At 43.6% G+C, this 16,802-nt stretch overlaps 1 protein-coding gene across 2 annotated transcripts in view; it reads right to left on the reverse strand.

Moving 5' to 3' along the window:
• Positions 1–2,489: 2,489 nt before the first annotated feature.
• The window catches only part of LOC120457614 (angiopoietin-2), a 190,773-nt gene continuing 176,460 nt past the window's right edge, over positions 2,490–16,802 (reverse strand). Inside the window, exon 7 of one of the 2 annotated variants that reach the window (XM_039645122.1) lies at positions 2,490–2,749. In XM_039645122.1, coding sequence (XP_039501056.1) covers positions 2,558–2,749 — 192 coding nt within the window. In that variant the 3' untranslated portion in view covers positions 2,490–2,557. The remainder of the gene's footprint in view (positions 2,750–16,802) is intronic. The other variant, XM_039645124.2, reaches the window with a different exon arrangement.

Genomic DNA, 16,802 nt, shown 5'->3' on the forward strand with positions numbered 1-16,802 from the left:
AGGATAGCTGTATCGTCGGCAAATGTGGATACCGTTAAGCGACTATTTGTAGGGAAGTCGGCGGTGTAGATGAGGTATAAGGTTGGCCCATGAACGCTGCCTTGGGGGACTCCAGCTTCAATTACATGATCAGTGGAAGTGGCAGTGTTGCACCGTACAGCAAACTTTCTGTCATAGAGGTAAGAAGTTTGTGTGTGCTTTCGAATGCTTGGGATACGTCTAAAAATACTGCTGTATAGTATTCGCGATTTTCGAATGCAGTTCTTATTTCCGTTGTTATATGATTCACCTGTTCAATGGTTCCGTGGCATTCGCGAAATCCAAATTGATGGGCTGGGATTATGTTGTGGGTTCTCAGATGTAGATTAAGTCGGACCAGCAGGCATTTTTGGAATAGTTTCGAAATACATGACAGTAGACTTATTGGTCTGTAAGATGAAGGGACTGTGTGGTCCTTACCAGGCTTTGGAATCATTATGATAATCGACCTCTTCCATCGTTGTGGAAAGTAACCAAGTTTGGTGATGGCATTAAAGAGCTGAGTTATGTAGCGAACTGCAAAGTGAGGCAGCTGGATGATCATTTCCGGTGTTATAAGGTCGCGGCCCGTGGATTTTTTTGGGCTGAGGTTGTCTTTGATTATTTTAATTACTTCTTTAGGACGAAACACAATTGGGGTGTGTTGCTGGTGGCAGTTTACGGGTGAGGACGGTAGCGAGAACGTGCTAGTAGCCTGGTTTGGCGTGAACACATTTTGTAGGTGAGCGTCAAATGTGGTGGCTCTGTCTGCATCACTACGGGCCCAGCCGCCTTAGGAATTCCTTATCGGCAAAACGGCTTAAGTCGGTGTGCGAAGAGTTGAGTGGGCTCTCCACAGTGACTTATGTTTCGTGCCTGTTGGTGTGAGTTGCTCTATGTATCGGCGCTGATCGTCTTACTCTTCTTGTTTCAGAGCGTTGGCCAGTTTTCGTGTGGCTACTTTTAGCTTTTGTTTTGCAGTTGGGGATCTAGAAGATTGCCATTCTCTTCGTAAGCGTCGTTTTACGTGGACGAGTTTCTCGATTTGTGCGTTGGTCTTGTTTGAATTAATTTTAGTATTTGTGATTTTGGATGTTGCAGTAAGAGCTGCTGCAGTAAGGACGGATGCACACGTGCAGCTCTCTATATCAGATTCAGTATTGAGTTTTGGGCTTAGCTCAATGTGTGAACTTATATATTTTTTATACCTGAGCCAGTTTGTTTTGTGAGAAGTCAATCTGTATGGTGGTTTCACGTTTTTTGCGTATCGGCTGAGGTGAATTAGTACAGGCGAGTGATCAGATGACAAATCCGGCAGGCATTCAGCTTTAACCAAACTGTCGACCCAGCTTTTTTCGTTTTGTTTTGCAGGGTAGTGCAGCAGTACCGTTTGATGCTTGCGGTCTTACTTTCGCTGACTCAGTCAGAGCGTGAGCGGGTGCAGCGGACGACGAAATAGAGCGGGCTGTCGATATAGCTCCAGCTGTTGTTGTTGGAGGTAGCGGGGCTTGTGTCGGAGCTAAAAGAGCGGGAGAGCAAGAACGCGCTCTTTCTTGATTTGTTGGTAGAAGAAGGTTTCTTGGGCTATGGGTTATTGACCGCTCGATGTCTGCGTTGGGGGTTGTCGGTGAGACGTAGGAAAAGTACGCGTTGTTGCGTTGAATTGAGAGCCGGCGTTCGTCTTGCTCACGCTGACACTGAGCGCGAGTGTCGTTCTGACTCATAGTTTTATTATTTAAGATAACGAATCACTATATCTATTTAAGCGATCTTGCATCGCATAGAGCGTCTCTTTCGCTTTCGAATTATTTATGTAGTTTATTTTATTAGTCGTTCACTTCAATCAAAACAACCGATTTTGTGCGGAGCTCGATAAAAACACGTCTTCACACGTCGGCGATTGAACTTCCACAATAATATGGCAATAAAAAACTCAAGCAGAAGTCCCTAGACGTCATAGCTCTAATTCACCAGTCAGATCTTTATAAATAAATAAATGTTTACATTAATGGGCTTAAACAGACTCAAAATAATTTAAGCTGTTTTATGCGATATCCCGAACCGATACCAATCGAATTATATTAATTAATTATATATAATTCACATATATTTTACCGTCTCAGCATTGTATTTAAGTTTTGTTGCTTTTCTGTGGTTAAAACAATGTATACCACAAATTAAATGGAGCCCATCTCAGTAATTTTTTTTTTTAGAAGGAATCAGGCTTTTTTGGGTTTGTAGGTCCTTGACATGTACACCTTAAACTCTATGGAGTTTGTTTAGTTAGTAGTTTGTAAGGTACGCCTTGATTGTATTCACCGAATAGTCGAATGCTTTTAAAGTCTCTTTATAAATCGACAAAGCCTTATAATTTATTCTTAGTCATTTATTTATTACATTTTTAATAATTTCTTTGTTTTTTATATATAATTTAATAAAAAAGTTTTATTTAATAACTAATCTAACTCATAATTAAAACATCTAAATAATAAAATGTGAAAAATTTTTACAAGAAATGGTTATTTTGTTCGTAACCTCTCTATAAAGACGTTCCAGATAGTGTCGGTTGTGGTGATATCTTAGGCCGAATCATCATTTTGGACTTTTTTAATGTGTAGTCCCAACCTCTCCAACGAAACCATACTATTCCTTGCCGCGCAGTTAGATCTTGGGGATCATGAAGATAAAGACCATTTAGACCCCGTCCACAGGACTTCCACCACCAGCCACCCTAGAAAGTTAAATAAATGGTGTTATTTTCGAATAATAAAATATTCAACTCAGTTTCTTTGTTTTTTTATTTTACTTATGAGAATTCGAACTGTATATTATCACTCTAAAGGAGAACTAAGAACATAAAATGGGTTAATAATGATAAAAACATCTTAGAGTACATTAAGATTTATGTTGGCCTTTTTGGTGGGCTCGAAACACGTAAGATTCTTGTCAACGATTGTCGATAAAGCATTTGCCCCAAAGAATATGATTCTTTAAAGGTGTAGTAGGTTATGGCCTATGCTTTCCATTACTGATTTCATTGGACTATAAATTATTTTTTGTCTTATGATTTCCACTAGCAAGATGCAGTTTTGTCCTCATGGAGATTGAGGAGGCACTGCGGGCTTATAAAGTAAAAAGGGCTTCGCAAACGTACCTAATTATTGAAAAATTAGGATTTTCTTTTAAATTATTAGTGCTTAGTTAAAGGAACTAGTTTTAATGTACAAAATATTGTATTCCTCGTAGCCTGATGTTATTCTACCCGTTACTCGTAGATTAAAAAAGATTCGTGTAAAAGTATTTAGATGAAAGCGTTTCCGACCGTAAAAAGTATATATATTCTTGATCAGTATCAATAGCAGAGTCGATCTGTCCATGTCGGTCTATCTGTTCGTCGACCATACTTATTTAAAAAGGTTTGATATTTTTTCAGTTTTGTATTAGTCTTGTAAATTTCTATCGGTATGCCAAAAAATTGTTTTCCACGCCCCTTCTAATGCCCACAAACCGTGCAAAATAACCACACCCACAGTTTTGAAAAATATTTTGAAATTTTTTCATGTTTTTAGTCTTGTACATTTCTATTGATTTAATATAAAACAAGAGAGAACGCTATAGTCGAGTTCCCCGACTATCTGATACCCGTTACTCAGCTAGTGGGTATGCGAAGGAGAGTCTTCAGCACTGACAGTTTGTGGGCGTTAGAGTGGGCGTGGCAAAAAGTTTTTGGCAAATCGATAGAAATTTACAAGACCAATGCAAAAATGAAAAAATATCAAAACCTTTTTCAAAAGTGTGGGCGTGGCAGCTTCGGGCGGTTTGTGGGCGTTAGATTGGGCGTAGCAAAAAATTGTTTGGCAAATCGATAGAAATTTACAAGACTAATACAAAAATGACAAAATATCAAAACATTTTTCAAAAGTGTGGGTGTGGCAGTTTTGGGCGGTTTGTGGTCGTTAGAGTGGACGTACTCTAGCCGGACCATAAGCGCATTTGAGAAAAACTACTCAACAACAGAGAAAGCGTGCTAGGCATCTAGGAAATTAAATCCATACCTGTTTGGGTACCACTTTAAGGTAATGCCGGATCACATGGCACTGAAGTGGCTAAACAACATAGAAAGCCCTTCGTAAAGGGATGGGCATTAGGGATACAGCAATATAATTTTGGAATTGCGTACAGAAAGGGTCAGTTGAACGTGGTAGTATTTGAGCTCTGGCAGTCACTATCAGAGGCCATGACATCAGAGACACTACGAAGAACGCAGGAGACAGAGGCCAAGGCTAAGTGCAGCTGGATCAAAGAATTGCGAGAGAAAAAAAGCACATCCTCAGAAGTTCCTAGACTATGTATGGATGCAACACCCTTCTTAGGCAGATTCCGCATAGAACAGGGAATGAAGATGTGGTGACATGGAAGCTGTGCGTTTCGTGTCAATTAAGTGAAACCGTTCTGCGAGAAAACCACGACTTCCCAGCAGCCGGGCATGTGGGCAGAGCCAAGCTCGACTGCCAGCCCGGTACTACTAGACAGGAATGCAGAGAAACGAAAGGGCGTACGTGCGGGAATTCCAGGACTGCGCAAGGTTCAAGTCCCGGAAGACCACACGGCAGCCCGTTCAGCAAACTTCGTCGGACCAATGCCAAGGTCATGGCATGGAAACAATATGACTCAGTTGGTACCTTTGCGAACAGCCACGGCGGAAACGTTGCAAAAAGCGTTTAGGGAACGCATAGTCGCGAGGTTTGGAGTCCCGAATGTGGGGATCACAGTCAACGGCGTGCAGTTTATAAGTCAGGCGTTCAAGAAGTTCCTTAAATACATGGGAATAAAGCAACAGCTTACGGCACCAAACACCCCGCAGGAGAATTCGACGGAGAGAGCGAACCGCCCTGAAGAGACAATGATAAATAGCGCGGAGAAACCTGGAGAGAGTGGCCCAAGACCAGGCAAGACACCACATCCTGCGAGGAAGGCAATGGAAGCCAAGGATTGGTGACTTGGTGTGGGACAAAGAGGCTCCGAGGTTCGATGCGCCGTACCAAATTGTGGATTTCATATCGCTAGTGATCTGAAAGATCCGCCACCCAAGGACAGAAAGGAATGCACGGTACACATCAGCGACCTTTAGCAACAGGATCAGGTGGAGGTTGATAGCAAGAATAAGGATGCGGATCCGATGGCAGGAAACAGGTAGAGTATGCAGTAGAGCCAACACTACCCGAGAATGGACGGATTCAGTCAAACGTTCTAGCATCAGGCCAAAATTGGAGTCAACGGAGTAAACTGGAATACTGTATCCCACAAGCATTCCCGGGGATGTTCTATTCAAACTTTAATACACCTTATTAAACTTGTTTTAATGTGTTTAAAAATTGGGTTTTCAAGTACATAACTTGGCTAAATACACATGGATGTTTATTTATCGGGATAGAAAATAGCTTGCTTCAATTTAAGCTTCTTAACTGGAAAATGCTTTGTCTTGTAAAGCCGTCATTCTGTTTGCGTAAACCTTTTTCAGATAACAATTATATTTGGTGGTATATTTATAACCGGGGTTGCTGGTAATCTCTTAGTGTGCATTGTGATTATTCGCCACTTCGACCAACTTAGAAAATGTAATTTTCTGAATATTCTATTTGAATAAAACTAGGACTACCAACAGAAGTGTTTTTGTACTGGCATCAGTACCCGGATCTCTTTGGCATGCCATTTTGCAAAATACGCGCATTTATTTCCGAGGCGTTAGTATACCTTCTTTTAATTTTATTACAGCCATTTGTAATACCAGCTATATTTCAGATGACGACCGTAGTTTCGTCTGGCCACCGCCAAAGTCAATAGCCTCCACCACCGGGGAAAAATAAGGTCACCAACGTCGAGATGGAGACACCCGTTTCAGCGTCAGTCCAAGGTGTGAGTCAACGGAGACATGCCGCGAGCCTGGGTATTGCCACGAACAAACATACCCTGGACGGTGGGACAAAGGAATAAGGAAGAGACACAACGGCTGTTTATCCATCTTGGCACCGCAAGAGGCAACAGTCCCCAACAACGGGGAAAGGAGAGATCATCACCGTTGAGATAGTGAAGCGACAGGACCGCAACATTTCAGCGTCAGGTCAAAGCCAGAGCCAACGTAACCATGCCACGAGCGAACCAGAGTACTGCTACATACATGGAAGGTCGAAAAAGTAGGAAAGGAAGAAATGAGAAGGAGTCAAGGCAACCGTTTCCACGTCTAGCTATCACCAGAGTCAAAGGTAGACCAGCAGTAGACCTTACCGCTTATTAAATCCCGAAGAAAGCAAAGAGATGGTACACCTTAAGAGAGCAGTATCGTAAGGATAGGAGACTGGAGTCAAAGACAAAAAGACGCCCGGGCCCGAAAAGAGATAGACGCCGAGGGAAATAAAGTGAAGGCCCAGAAAATCCACTCGAAACCGAGGTATCTTGGAGAAGATACCAAAAGGGTCGGGCCACACAAGCCACTCGGGTCGGTGCACGGGCGGTCGGAGGTAGGCGGTTGCCTATTCGCCGGCCCACACGAGCTCCTGGAGTAGGTGGAGGACCCGGGCCAAGAAAGGAGGAGATGACGACTGGACAGGGCTAGAGACTGGGCGGCCGACCGGATCCTACCAAGAATCACCCCAGCCTTTGAGGAGGGGAGGCGAAATCCCTGCGAGTAATTTCTTTCTCTTTGCCATGTGCTTAGGGAAGTGGGCGAGAGAGATATTGGAAAGCGAGAATTGGACGGCACGAACTGGATCAGGAAAGCAGAAGAATAGTAAGCGTCGGCGTGCCAGGTTAAGGAAAGCAACGAAACCAAGCTGGACTTTGGACCAGGCTTACGGTAAAACACTGGACTTTGGATCGATAGCAGCGATATCAGCAAGGGAGCTACAGCCATGAGAGTCATCAAGGAGCATGATCGCTACGTTGAGACAAATGTAACAAACTGATTTTGTTAGTCTGCTCGATATGAGTTACGTGTGGCTAGCTCAGAAGATTTCGTATGTTCGTCCCACCAAATTTATATTAAAACGTGATCCCCCGATTACCAGTAAAAACACTTAGCAGTTCTCGTTTCTTTGCTCCTTATTCTTGACTAGATTTATAATGTGATTTGATTCTTCGGCTCTCCCGTCGTAGACCTAGAACTGACAAGGTAAAAGTCTGTGGGCTTAGGGAATCGTCACCGTTCCCAGACTAGGGTGAAAAAGTGCTGGGCTCTCAAGGCGTACGCCTTGCTAGCCGCAACCTCCTGTCCCTTGCTCTGTCCCGGTCGGTCGCGCCAGACGCCTGTTCAGTTCCTACCGACGCTCCGCGCAATCGCACGGTTTTCGCCGCAGTTCCTGGAGCAAGACGCCCAGTGAAAGACGAACGTTTCACCCTAACCCTTTCCTTTTGCTGGTGCTGACGGACCTGGATGGCTCAGCGGCTTCGTCCTGCTGTCCCACCGCTCTGGTTGTCCTAAGTGGTGCGGACTGTGTCCCTGGGTGCTAAGAGATGTCGTCGTACGCGGACTCACGGTATCTAACGGCTGCGATCCCCAAGCCAAACGCTAGTGAAACAACAACACGCCAACCACACGTCTGCTCTGACTGGTGGTGCCGGTACCACGCCTGCTCGGTTCTCACGGACACACCAGGCAATCCCCTGGTTCACGTACGTAGTCTCCAACGCAGTCTACCGGATCTTCACCACAATTCCTGCCGCCTATTCGGGTCCTTGTTAGGTTTGGCCCCGCCTGTTGAATCGGGCTAACCGGCCTTCGTCGTAATGGACATCAGCTACCAGTGTCTTAATTCGGAGACTTTCCTTGACCCGAAAGTCTCGATGTAGCGATCATGTTTCTTGCTGAATATCAAGGCTGTAGCTCCCTTGCAGACTTCGTTGCTTTACGTTGTTTACTCGTATCCTCGTTCTCCTTGACCGTCCAGCTTTCAGGGTTCGGTAAGCTTATATAAATTAATTTCCGTTTAATTAAAAACTCAGAAACTTTATTTCGTTGTGGTTTTATGAGATAAGATTTTGGTTTGAGCTTTGAGCGCTATGTTGTGTTGAGGTGATTGAATTTATTTGATTTCTATTAGGGGCCCTGGAGAGAGCATCTGCCACTACATTTTCCTTTCCTGTATTATAAAGAAGTTGTTTGTTATATTCGTCAAGGTATGTCTTCCATCTCCTAATTGCTATACCTCCTTTCCAATTACAGTCGTGCGTAAGCGATTCATGGTCTGTATAGATTTTCACCTTTGACCCTCCATACAAATAGCCTTTGAATGATCTTACTGCCCAACATATGGCTAACATTTCCTTTTTGGCTGTTTCATAATTTTCTTCTGTTTCGGATAGGGTTCTAGATATGAATGATATTGGTCTATCGTTTTGGGAAAGTACTGCCCCTATTGCATCTGTAGTTAGGACAAATTCTTTATTAAAGTCGGGATATTGTAAAATGACATCATCGGATATTAGGGTACTTTTGATTTATTCGAACGCCTCCATGGCTTCACTGTTGAGTTGGATTTGTTTTCTAGCTGAAGCTGATTTGGAAATACGACCGTCTTCTCCTCTGAGCAAAGTTGTGAGCGGTCTAGCTAGCGATGCGTAACCCATTGTAAATCTTCTATAGTAACTCGGTAAATCAAGAAATGCTCTTAGTTCTTTATCTGTTTTTGGTTGGCTATTGCTGCTACTTTTGTTGGATTTGTTTCTATTCCTTTATCGGATATAACAAATCCCAGAAACTCTACTTTTTTTTTATTCGCATTTATCTAGTTGACATTTTATATTAGCTGCATTTAAAGAATCAAAAATAAAGTCAAGATTTTTACAGTGTGTTTCTTTGTCCTGGCTAAAAACTATTATGTCTTCAATGTAAATGTAACAGATTTTACCTATGTGTTCTCTAAGGATATCGTCGAGGGCGCGTTGGAATATTGAGGGTGAGTTTTTTAGTCCAAAAGGTAGTCTAGTAATTAATATTTTCCGTTATTTATGGAAAATGCTGTTTTTTCTATGTCGCTCTCTTTAAACTGTATTTGGTGAAATCCACTCTTGAGGTCAAGGACGGAATACAATTTGTTATTGCCTATATATTTTATATTTGAGGCGTCTAGTTTTTTTGGTACAATCCACACTGATAAATTGTAGGGGGAACGTGACGGACGAATTATTTCATTTTCTAAAAGTTTATTGATTTGTTTGTTGCCTTCGTCTTTTAAAGCAAATGGGAATGGGTAAAATTTCGAATAAGCCGGAGTACCTGTGTCTGTGCGGATTTCTGCTTTGACTCTAGTGGTGTAGGTCAGTTTTTACTTGGGCTCAGCAAAAAGGTTAGGATTTTTTTTTTTAAGTTGGCTTGAGTTTGTTTTTTAGATTCTGTCAGGTGTTCTGTTCTTGGGACTATTACGTTCACGGACTCAAATTTCTTTTCTTGTATTGGGATATGAGTGTCCCAATTTTTAATAACATTAGTTTACTTTTGATGTCGATTACAGCACCTAATTCTTTTAGGCTGTCGCTTCCCAGTATAGCGTCAAACGTCTTTAGTGTAGGTAGTAGGCAAACTTAACTATACTGTTTGGGTCGTTGAATATGTTTGCCATCTTGTAATGGGTTATTTTAATGTTGCCTCCTACAAAGACTGTTTGAAATGGATTTGTGACGAATTTGGGCTGGATATAATTTCTATTTGAACAGGTGTCTGTAAATATGTTAAGCACTTGGCCATGCAGCCAATTTTATTTAAAATCAGGTATAAATGTTTGTATACTGCTTAGTGGAATTCTTTAACAGTTTGATTTGCAGCTTGGGTTATTATTGTCATTTGATATTCAAGTGTACCCAAATCTCTCTTGTCGACGTAGTGTAGTGTAAGACATTTGGAAATAGCATTCCAATTAAGGGGGACATTGTATGATTCGAGGGCTGTGTCTGCGTTACCGGTAATTTAATTCCTAATTGTATATAAAATTCAAAAATATTTTGGGGTACCTACGGTGTGTTCATACGTTTTTAGTATTAGATCAATGCCCTTCTTCCACGAACTGAATTCGGACGGATTGCCGGAAAATTCGCGAAGACTTTTTACTATGTCAGGAATCTTATCATGATCAGCTAAATTTGCTCGGAACTGTGGTAAAAGGCTAAAACTTGACGAATGATAGTTTGTAATTGTACTTGCTTCATGTGTCTATTTTGTTGAAATAATTCTTGTTTTTGTCTATGGCATGATTTTTCTTCGATTAGCTGCTGTTCTATGCTCTAAGAGAACGGGTGGTGGTATTTGTATTTGCCATACGAGTGAAACTTGTCAGAAAATTTGTCGATGTTAGGGAATTTAGTATAGTTCAGTTTAGTTTTGATTTCACTTAAACTAATACGTTTATCGATAAAAATGAAGTTTGATTTAGTGTTTAAATTGGTTTAAAAATAGAGTGTGTATTCGGATTATTTGTTTATATTTGACTTAAAGTTATTATGAAAGTTAAGTGCGAAAAGGAATTTGTATTAAAAATTTGTTTCATTTAAATATTTTGTTCAATAGTAAGATTTGTTGAACCTTTTTTGCGATTTAAGTTATTGAAAAGGCCGTCAGTCGGGTGATGAACAAGGGGAATAACGTGTAATTTCAAGCTTGCTAGAAGAACGCTCCGTAATGGTCCATACACCCGGAAGTGCGACTATACTCTCCACGCGAGGACGGCTGGAAACAGGTCCCCTGGCAAGGTTATGTCCCTGCCAAAGGATGCTGGCAAGGACTAAGGTCGACCCGTGCCGAGAGTCAGCCTGACTGAGGGCCCGGATCACAAAATAGCTCAGTCTCAAACGGAGACCTCGGGATACCTGGCGACCATCTGTTCTAAGAAGCCTTACCCGGGCGTCGCGGATCTCCGCCCGGGTGGACCCTCCTTTTCTCCGCAACTCGTGGGAATCACGTGGAGTCAATAAAAATAAATTAAAAGGAGTCAGGATTTCCCAAAAAACCTACTCAAACGGCAGTGACGACTGAGTCTGGCCGTACAAATTTCAAGGCAGCGAAGTTGGCGATTGGGCCACATGCCTGGCCAACACCACAGGATCGGGTTCGGGTGAACTCCGCCTCAAATCTGAGGCGACTGAGTGCAAGCCGCCCAAAGCCGTCGCCATGGGAACATCTCCAGGCCTTGTGCCATGATGCCCCCTTCAGGCGCAGCCAAAGACGGTAAGCACTCAGTGGCAACCGGTAAAGGCAAACACACCTACGCAGAGAAACGATCTGCAGGTCCAATCCTACGCAGCCAGGAGAGATCGAAAACGGCTCCTTCGGCTGAATGGTTAAAGAGGTGGAATGGGCTAGATACGTTTTGCCAAACTTCGGCAAGGAAGCTCCCAAACCACCCAAGCCCACAGAGGTCAAGAAGCGACCTCCACCTAAGAGGGCAAAGCGGCAACGCGTACAGCCAGGGCGATCCTTTGCGGAGATCGCGAAAAAACGCATTCTCCTGGGCGTGGTCGATAAAAACGACCCGAGTGACAGAATTCCACGAAACAAGTGGAAGTGGGTAGAAGCAACCCTAGCCACAAAATGCTTTGAAATTCTAGCCAAAGAACCTGGCACCCCTTCTGACTGCAAAGACGTGGGATGGTTCCAAGGCGGCGTCAAGGTGATCGCCTGTGACGATGAACGCTCTGCGGAGCTGTACAAAGCCGCAGTAAAGGAGCTGGGGGACGTGTATGAGGGCGCCGGACTTGTTGCGCTGAGCTGGTCCGACGTACCTTGCCGACCCCGTGCATGGATCTGGATCCCTGCATCCATCAAGGTGCCGTACCAGATCGTCACCATGCTGCAGCATTGCAACCCGCACCTTCCCACCTCGGACTGGCGAGTGCGGAAGGTCGACGATTTGGAGGGGTCAACAAACCAGGCCATCCTCATCCTAAACAAGGAGTCCCTAGCTCCCATTGAGGCGGTGAGCTAAACTTCGGGTTTAGCTCAGTGACCATAAAGGTCTATAAATCGGACTCCGCCAAGGAGGATAAGGAAGGCAGTGGAGAAGTGATCGAGGAGATTGCCTCCGATATCAAGGCATCGGAAACCGAGGACGGCTACTCGACAGATGCCTCAATCCTCCGTAGCCTTGCGAACATGGGTCCAATGACAGACCTAGACACATCGGCTTCTGAAGATAAACCTCCACCACAGTAAGGCAGCTCTTCAACTCCATCTGACTGAAGATGGAGTCGACATAGTCCTGATCCAGGAACCTTGGATAGTGGGAGGAAAGGTTTCAGGATTAGGGACAAAGGAATATAAGCTTCTAACAGCTCCCTGCGAAGGTAAAGTAAGGGCCTGCATTTTAGCCAAAAAGCATCTTAGCATTTTTCTGCTCCATAATTACAGCGATGCAGATAACGCGCCAGCCACCGAGAGTCAGCCATCTCCGAGTGCTGTCATCGTACATGGTCTACGAAAGGGAAGAACCGCTGGATGAGGTGGTAAGGAGACTGGTAGAAGACAGCGAAAAGCAAAACATAGGCCTACTATTAGGCTGTGATGCTAACGCCTACCATACACAATGGGAAAATACAGACACAAACGACCGCGGTGAGTCTCTTTTAACTTTATCTTTATGGAGAGATTTGAACTCTTCATATGTAATAAAGGTAATGACCCCACCTTTGTCATTAAGAACCGAAAAGAGGTAATAGACCTAACTCTCGTCTCTAAACCATTAATAGAGACAGTAACTGACTGGAGGTCAGGTATATAGAAACGACCCTCACAGTCAACCCCTCAAATCCAGCAGTTTTCACAAACCCAAGGAAAACTGACTGGCAAAAATACAAAAATATTTTAAGGGAAAAAATCCCAACGGATCCCCCTCCATACTCCCAAACAATTTCTAGTCTAAACGAACTAGTTTGAATTTTCACAGAAACGTGCAACTATGCACTAAGAAAGGCCTGCCCCAATAGGAAGCCCAAAAGAAAAAGAAAACCTCCCTGGTGGTCAGCAGAACTGTCCCCCCTCCGAATAGACTGCAGAACCCTTTTTAACAGGGCCAAGGCAGGAAATGAGGAGGCCCTGTGGACCGCCTACAAGAGAGCCCTTGCAAACTACAAAAAAGCCATCAGGGAAGCAAAGCGATCCTCATGGCATACCTTCTGCTCAGAAATTGAAAATACAACTGAAGACCTTACCGCTTATTAAATCCCGAAGAAAGCAAAGAGATGGTACACCTTAAGAGAGCAGTATCGTAAGGATAGGAGACTGGAGTCAAAGACAAAAAGACGCCCGGGCCCGAAAAGAGATAGACGCTGAGGGAAATAAAGTGAAGGCCCAGAAAATCCACTCGAAACCGAGGTATCTTGGAGAAGATACCAAAAGGGTCGGGCCACACAAGCCACTCGGGTCGGTGCACGGGCGGTCGGAGGTAGGCGGTTGCCTATTCGCCGGCCCACACGAGCTCCGAGGCGTGGTTCTGGAGACAATCAAGAAGACCTGGAGTAGGTGGAGGACCCGGGCCAAGAAAGGAGGAGATGACGACTGGACAGGGCTAGAGACTGGGCGGCCGACCGGATCCTACCAAGAATCACCCCAGCCTTTGAGGAGGGGAGGCGAAATCCCAAAGGGAGCAGCCGAGAGAAAGTGGATTAATGGAAAGGGAAATGTGGAAGTTTAATGAGAAATCGTACCTGCGAGTAATTTCTTTCTCTTCGCCATGTGCTTAGGGAAGTGGGCGAGAGAGATTTTGGAAAGCGAGAATTGGACGGCACGAACTGGATCAGGAAAGCAGAAGAATAGTAAGCGTCGGCGTGCCAGGTTAAGGAAAGCAACGAAACCAAGCTGGACTTTGGACCAGGCTTACGGTAAAACACTGGACTTTGGATCGATAGCAGCGATATCAGCAAGGGAGCTACAGCCATGAGAGTCATCAAGGAGCATGATCGCTACGTTGAGACAAATGTAACAAACTGATTTTGTTAGTCTGCTCGATATGAGTTACGTGTGGCTAGCTCAGAAGATTTCGTATGTTCGTCCCACCAAATTTATATTAAAACGTGATCCCCCGATTACCAGTAAAAACACTTAGCAGTTCTCGTTTCTTTGCTCTTTATTCTTGACTAGATTTATAATGTGATTTGATTCTTCGGCTCTCCCATCGTAGACCTAGAACCTCGTCTGGTACTGCCGCGGCTACGCGTGATTGCTGACAAGGTAAAAGTCTGTGGGCTTAGGGAATCGTCACCGTTCCCAGACTAGGGTGAAAAAGTGCTGGGCTCTCAAGGCGTACGCCTTGCTAGCCGCAACCTCCTGTCCCTTGCTCTGTCCCGGTCGGTCGCGCCAGACGCCTGTTCAGTTCCTACCGACGCTCCGCGCAATCGCACGGCTTTCGCCGCAGTTCCTGGAGCAAGACGCCCAGTGAAAGACGAACGTTTCACCCTAACCCTTTCCTTTTGCTGGTGCTGACGGACCTGGATGGCTCAGCGGCTTCGTCCTGCTGTCCCACCGCTCTGGTTGTCCTAAGTGGTGCGGACTGTGTCCCTGGGTGCTAAGAGATGTCGTCGTACGCGGACTCACGGTATCTAACGGCTGCGATCCCCAAGCCAAACGCTAGTGAAACAACAACACGCCAACCACACGTCTGCTCTGACTGGTGGTGCCGGTACCACGCCTGCTCGGTTCTCACGGACACACCAGGCAATCCCCTGGTTCACGTACGTAGTCTCCAACGCAGTCTACCGGATCTTCACCACAATTCCTGCCGCCTATTCGGGTCCTTGTTAGGTTTGGCCCCGCCTGTTGAATCGGGCTAACCGGCCTTCGTCGTAATGGACATCAGCTACCAGTGTCTTAATTCGGAGACTTTCCTTGACCCGAAAGTCTCGATGTAGCGATCATGTTTCTTGCTGAATATCAAGGCTGTAGCTCCCTTGCAGACTTCGTTGCTTTACGTTGTTTACTCGTATCCTCGTTCTCCTTGACCGTCCAGCTTTCAGGGTTCGGTAAGCTTATATAAATTAATTTCCGTTTAATTAAAAACTCAGAAACTTTATTTCGTTGTGGTTTTATGAGATAAGATTTTGGTTTGAGCTTTGAGCGCTATGTTGTGTTGAGGTGATTGAATTTATTTGATTTCTATTAGGGGCCCTGGAGAGAGCATCTGCCACTACATTTTCCTTTCCTGTATTATAAAGAAGTTGTTTGTTATATTCGTCAAGGTATGTCTTCCATCTCCTAATTGCTATACCTCCTTTCCAATTACAGTCGTGCGTAAGCGATTCATGGTCTGTATAGATTTTCACCTTTGACCCTCCATACAAATAGCCTTTGAATGATCTTACTGCCCAACATATGGCTAACATTTCCTTTTTGGCTGTTTCATAATTTTCTTCTGTTTCGGATAGGGTTCTAGATATGAATGATATTGGTCTATCGTTTTGGGAAAGTACTGCCCCTATTGCATCTGTAGTTAGGACAAATTCTTTATTAAAGTCGGGATATTGTAAAATGACATCATCGGATATTAGGGTACTTTTGATTTATTCGAACGCCTCCATGGCTTCACTGTTGAGTTGGATTTGTTTTCTAGCTGAAGCTGATTTGGAAATACGACCGTCTTCTCCTCTGAGCAAAGTTGTGAGCGGTCTAGCTAGCGATGCGTAACCCATTGTAAATCTTCTATAGTAACTCGGTAAATCAAGAAATGCTCTTAGTTCTTTATCTGTTTTTGGTTGGCTATTGCTGCTACTTTTGTTGGATTGGTTTCTATTCCTTTATCGGATATAACAAATCCCAGAAACTCTACTTTTTTTTTTATTCGCATTTATCTAGTTGACATTTTATATAAGCTGCATTTAAAGAATCAAAAATAAAGTCAAGATTTTTACAGTGTGTTTCTTTGTCCTGGCTAAAAACTATTATGTCGTCAATGTAAATGTAACAGATTTTACCTATGTGTTCTCTAGGGATATCGTCGAGGGCGCGTTGGAATATTGAGGGTGAGTTTTTTAGTCCAAAAGGTAGTCTAGTAATTAATATTTTCCGTTATTTATGGAAAATGCTGTTTTTTCTATGTCGCTCTCTTTAAACTGTATTTGGTGAAATCCACTCTTGAGGTCAAGGACGGAATACAATTTGTTATTGCCTATATATTTTATATTTGAGGCGTCTAATTTTTTTGGTACAATCCACACTGATGAATTGTAGGGGGAACGTGACGGACGAATTATTTCATTTTCTAAAAGTTTATTGATTTGTTTGTTGCCTTCGTCTTTTAAAGCAAATGGGAATGGGTAAAATTTCGAATAAACCGGAGTACCTGTGTCTGTGCGGATTTCTGCTTTGACTCTAGTGGTGTAGGTCAGTTTTTAGTTGGGCTCAGCAAAAAGGTTAAGATTTTTTTTTTAAGTTGGCTTGAGTTTGTTTTTTAGATTCTGTCAGGTGTTCTGTTCTTGGGACTATTACGTTCACGGATTCAAATTTCTTTTCTTGTATTGGGATATGAGTGTCCCAATTTTTAATAACATTAGTTTACTTTTGATGTCGATTACAGCACCTAATTCTTTTAGGCTGTCGCTTCCCAGTATAGCGTCAAACGTCTTTAGTGTAGGTAGTAGGCAAACTTATCTATACTTTTTGGGTCGTTGAACAAGTTTGCCATCTTGTAATGGGTTATTTTAATGTTGCCTCCTACAAAGACTGTTTGAAATGGATTTGTGACGAATTTGGGCTGGATATAATTTCTATTTGAACAGGTGTCTGTAAATATGTTAAGCACTTGGCCATGCAG

Source organism: Drosophila santomea, unplaced genomic scaffold, assembly GCF_016746245.2.
Source record: "Drosophila santomea strain STO CAGO 1482 unplaced genomic scaffold, Prin_Dsan_1.1 Segkk63_quiver_pilon_ctg1_scaf, whole genome shotgun sequence".
Taxonomy (NCBI): domain Eukaryota; kingdom Metazoa; phylum Arthropoda; class Insecta; order Diptera; family Drosophilidae; genus Drosophila; species Drosophila santomea.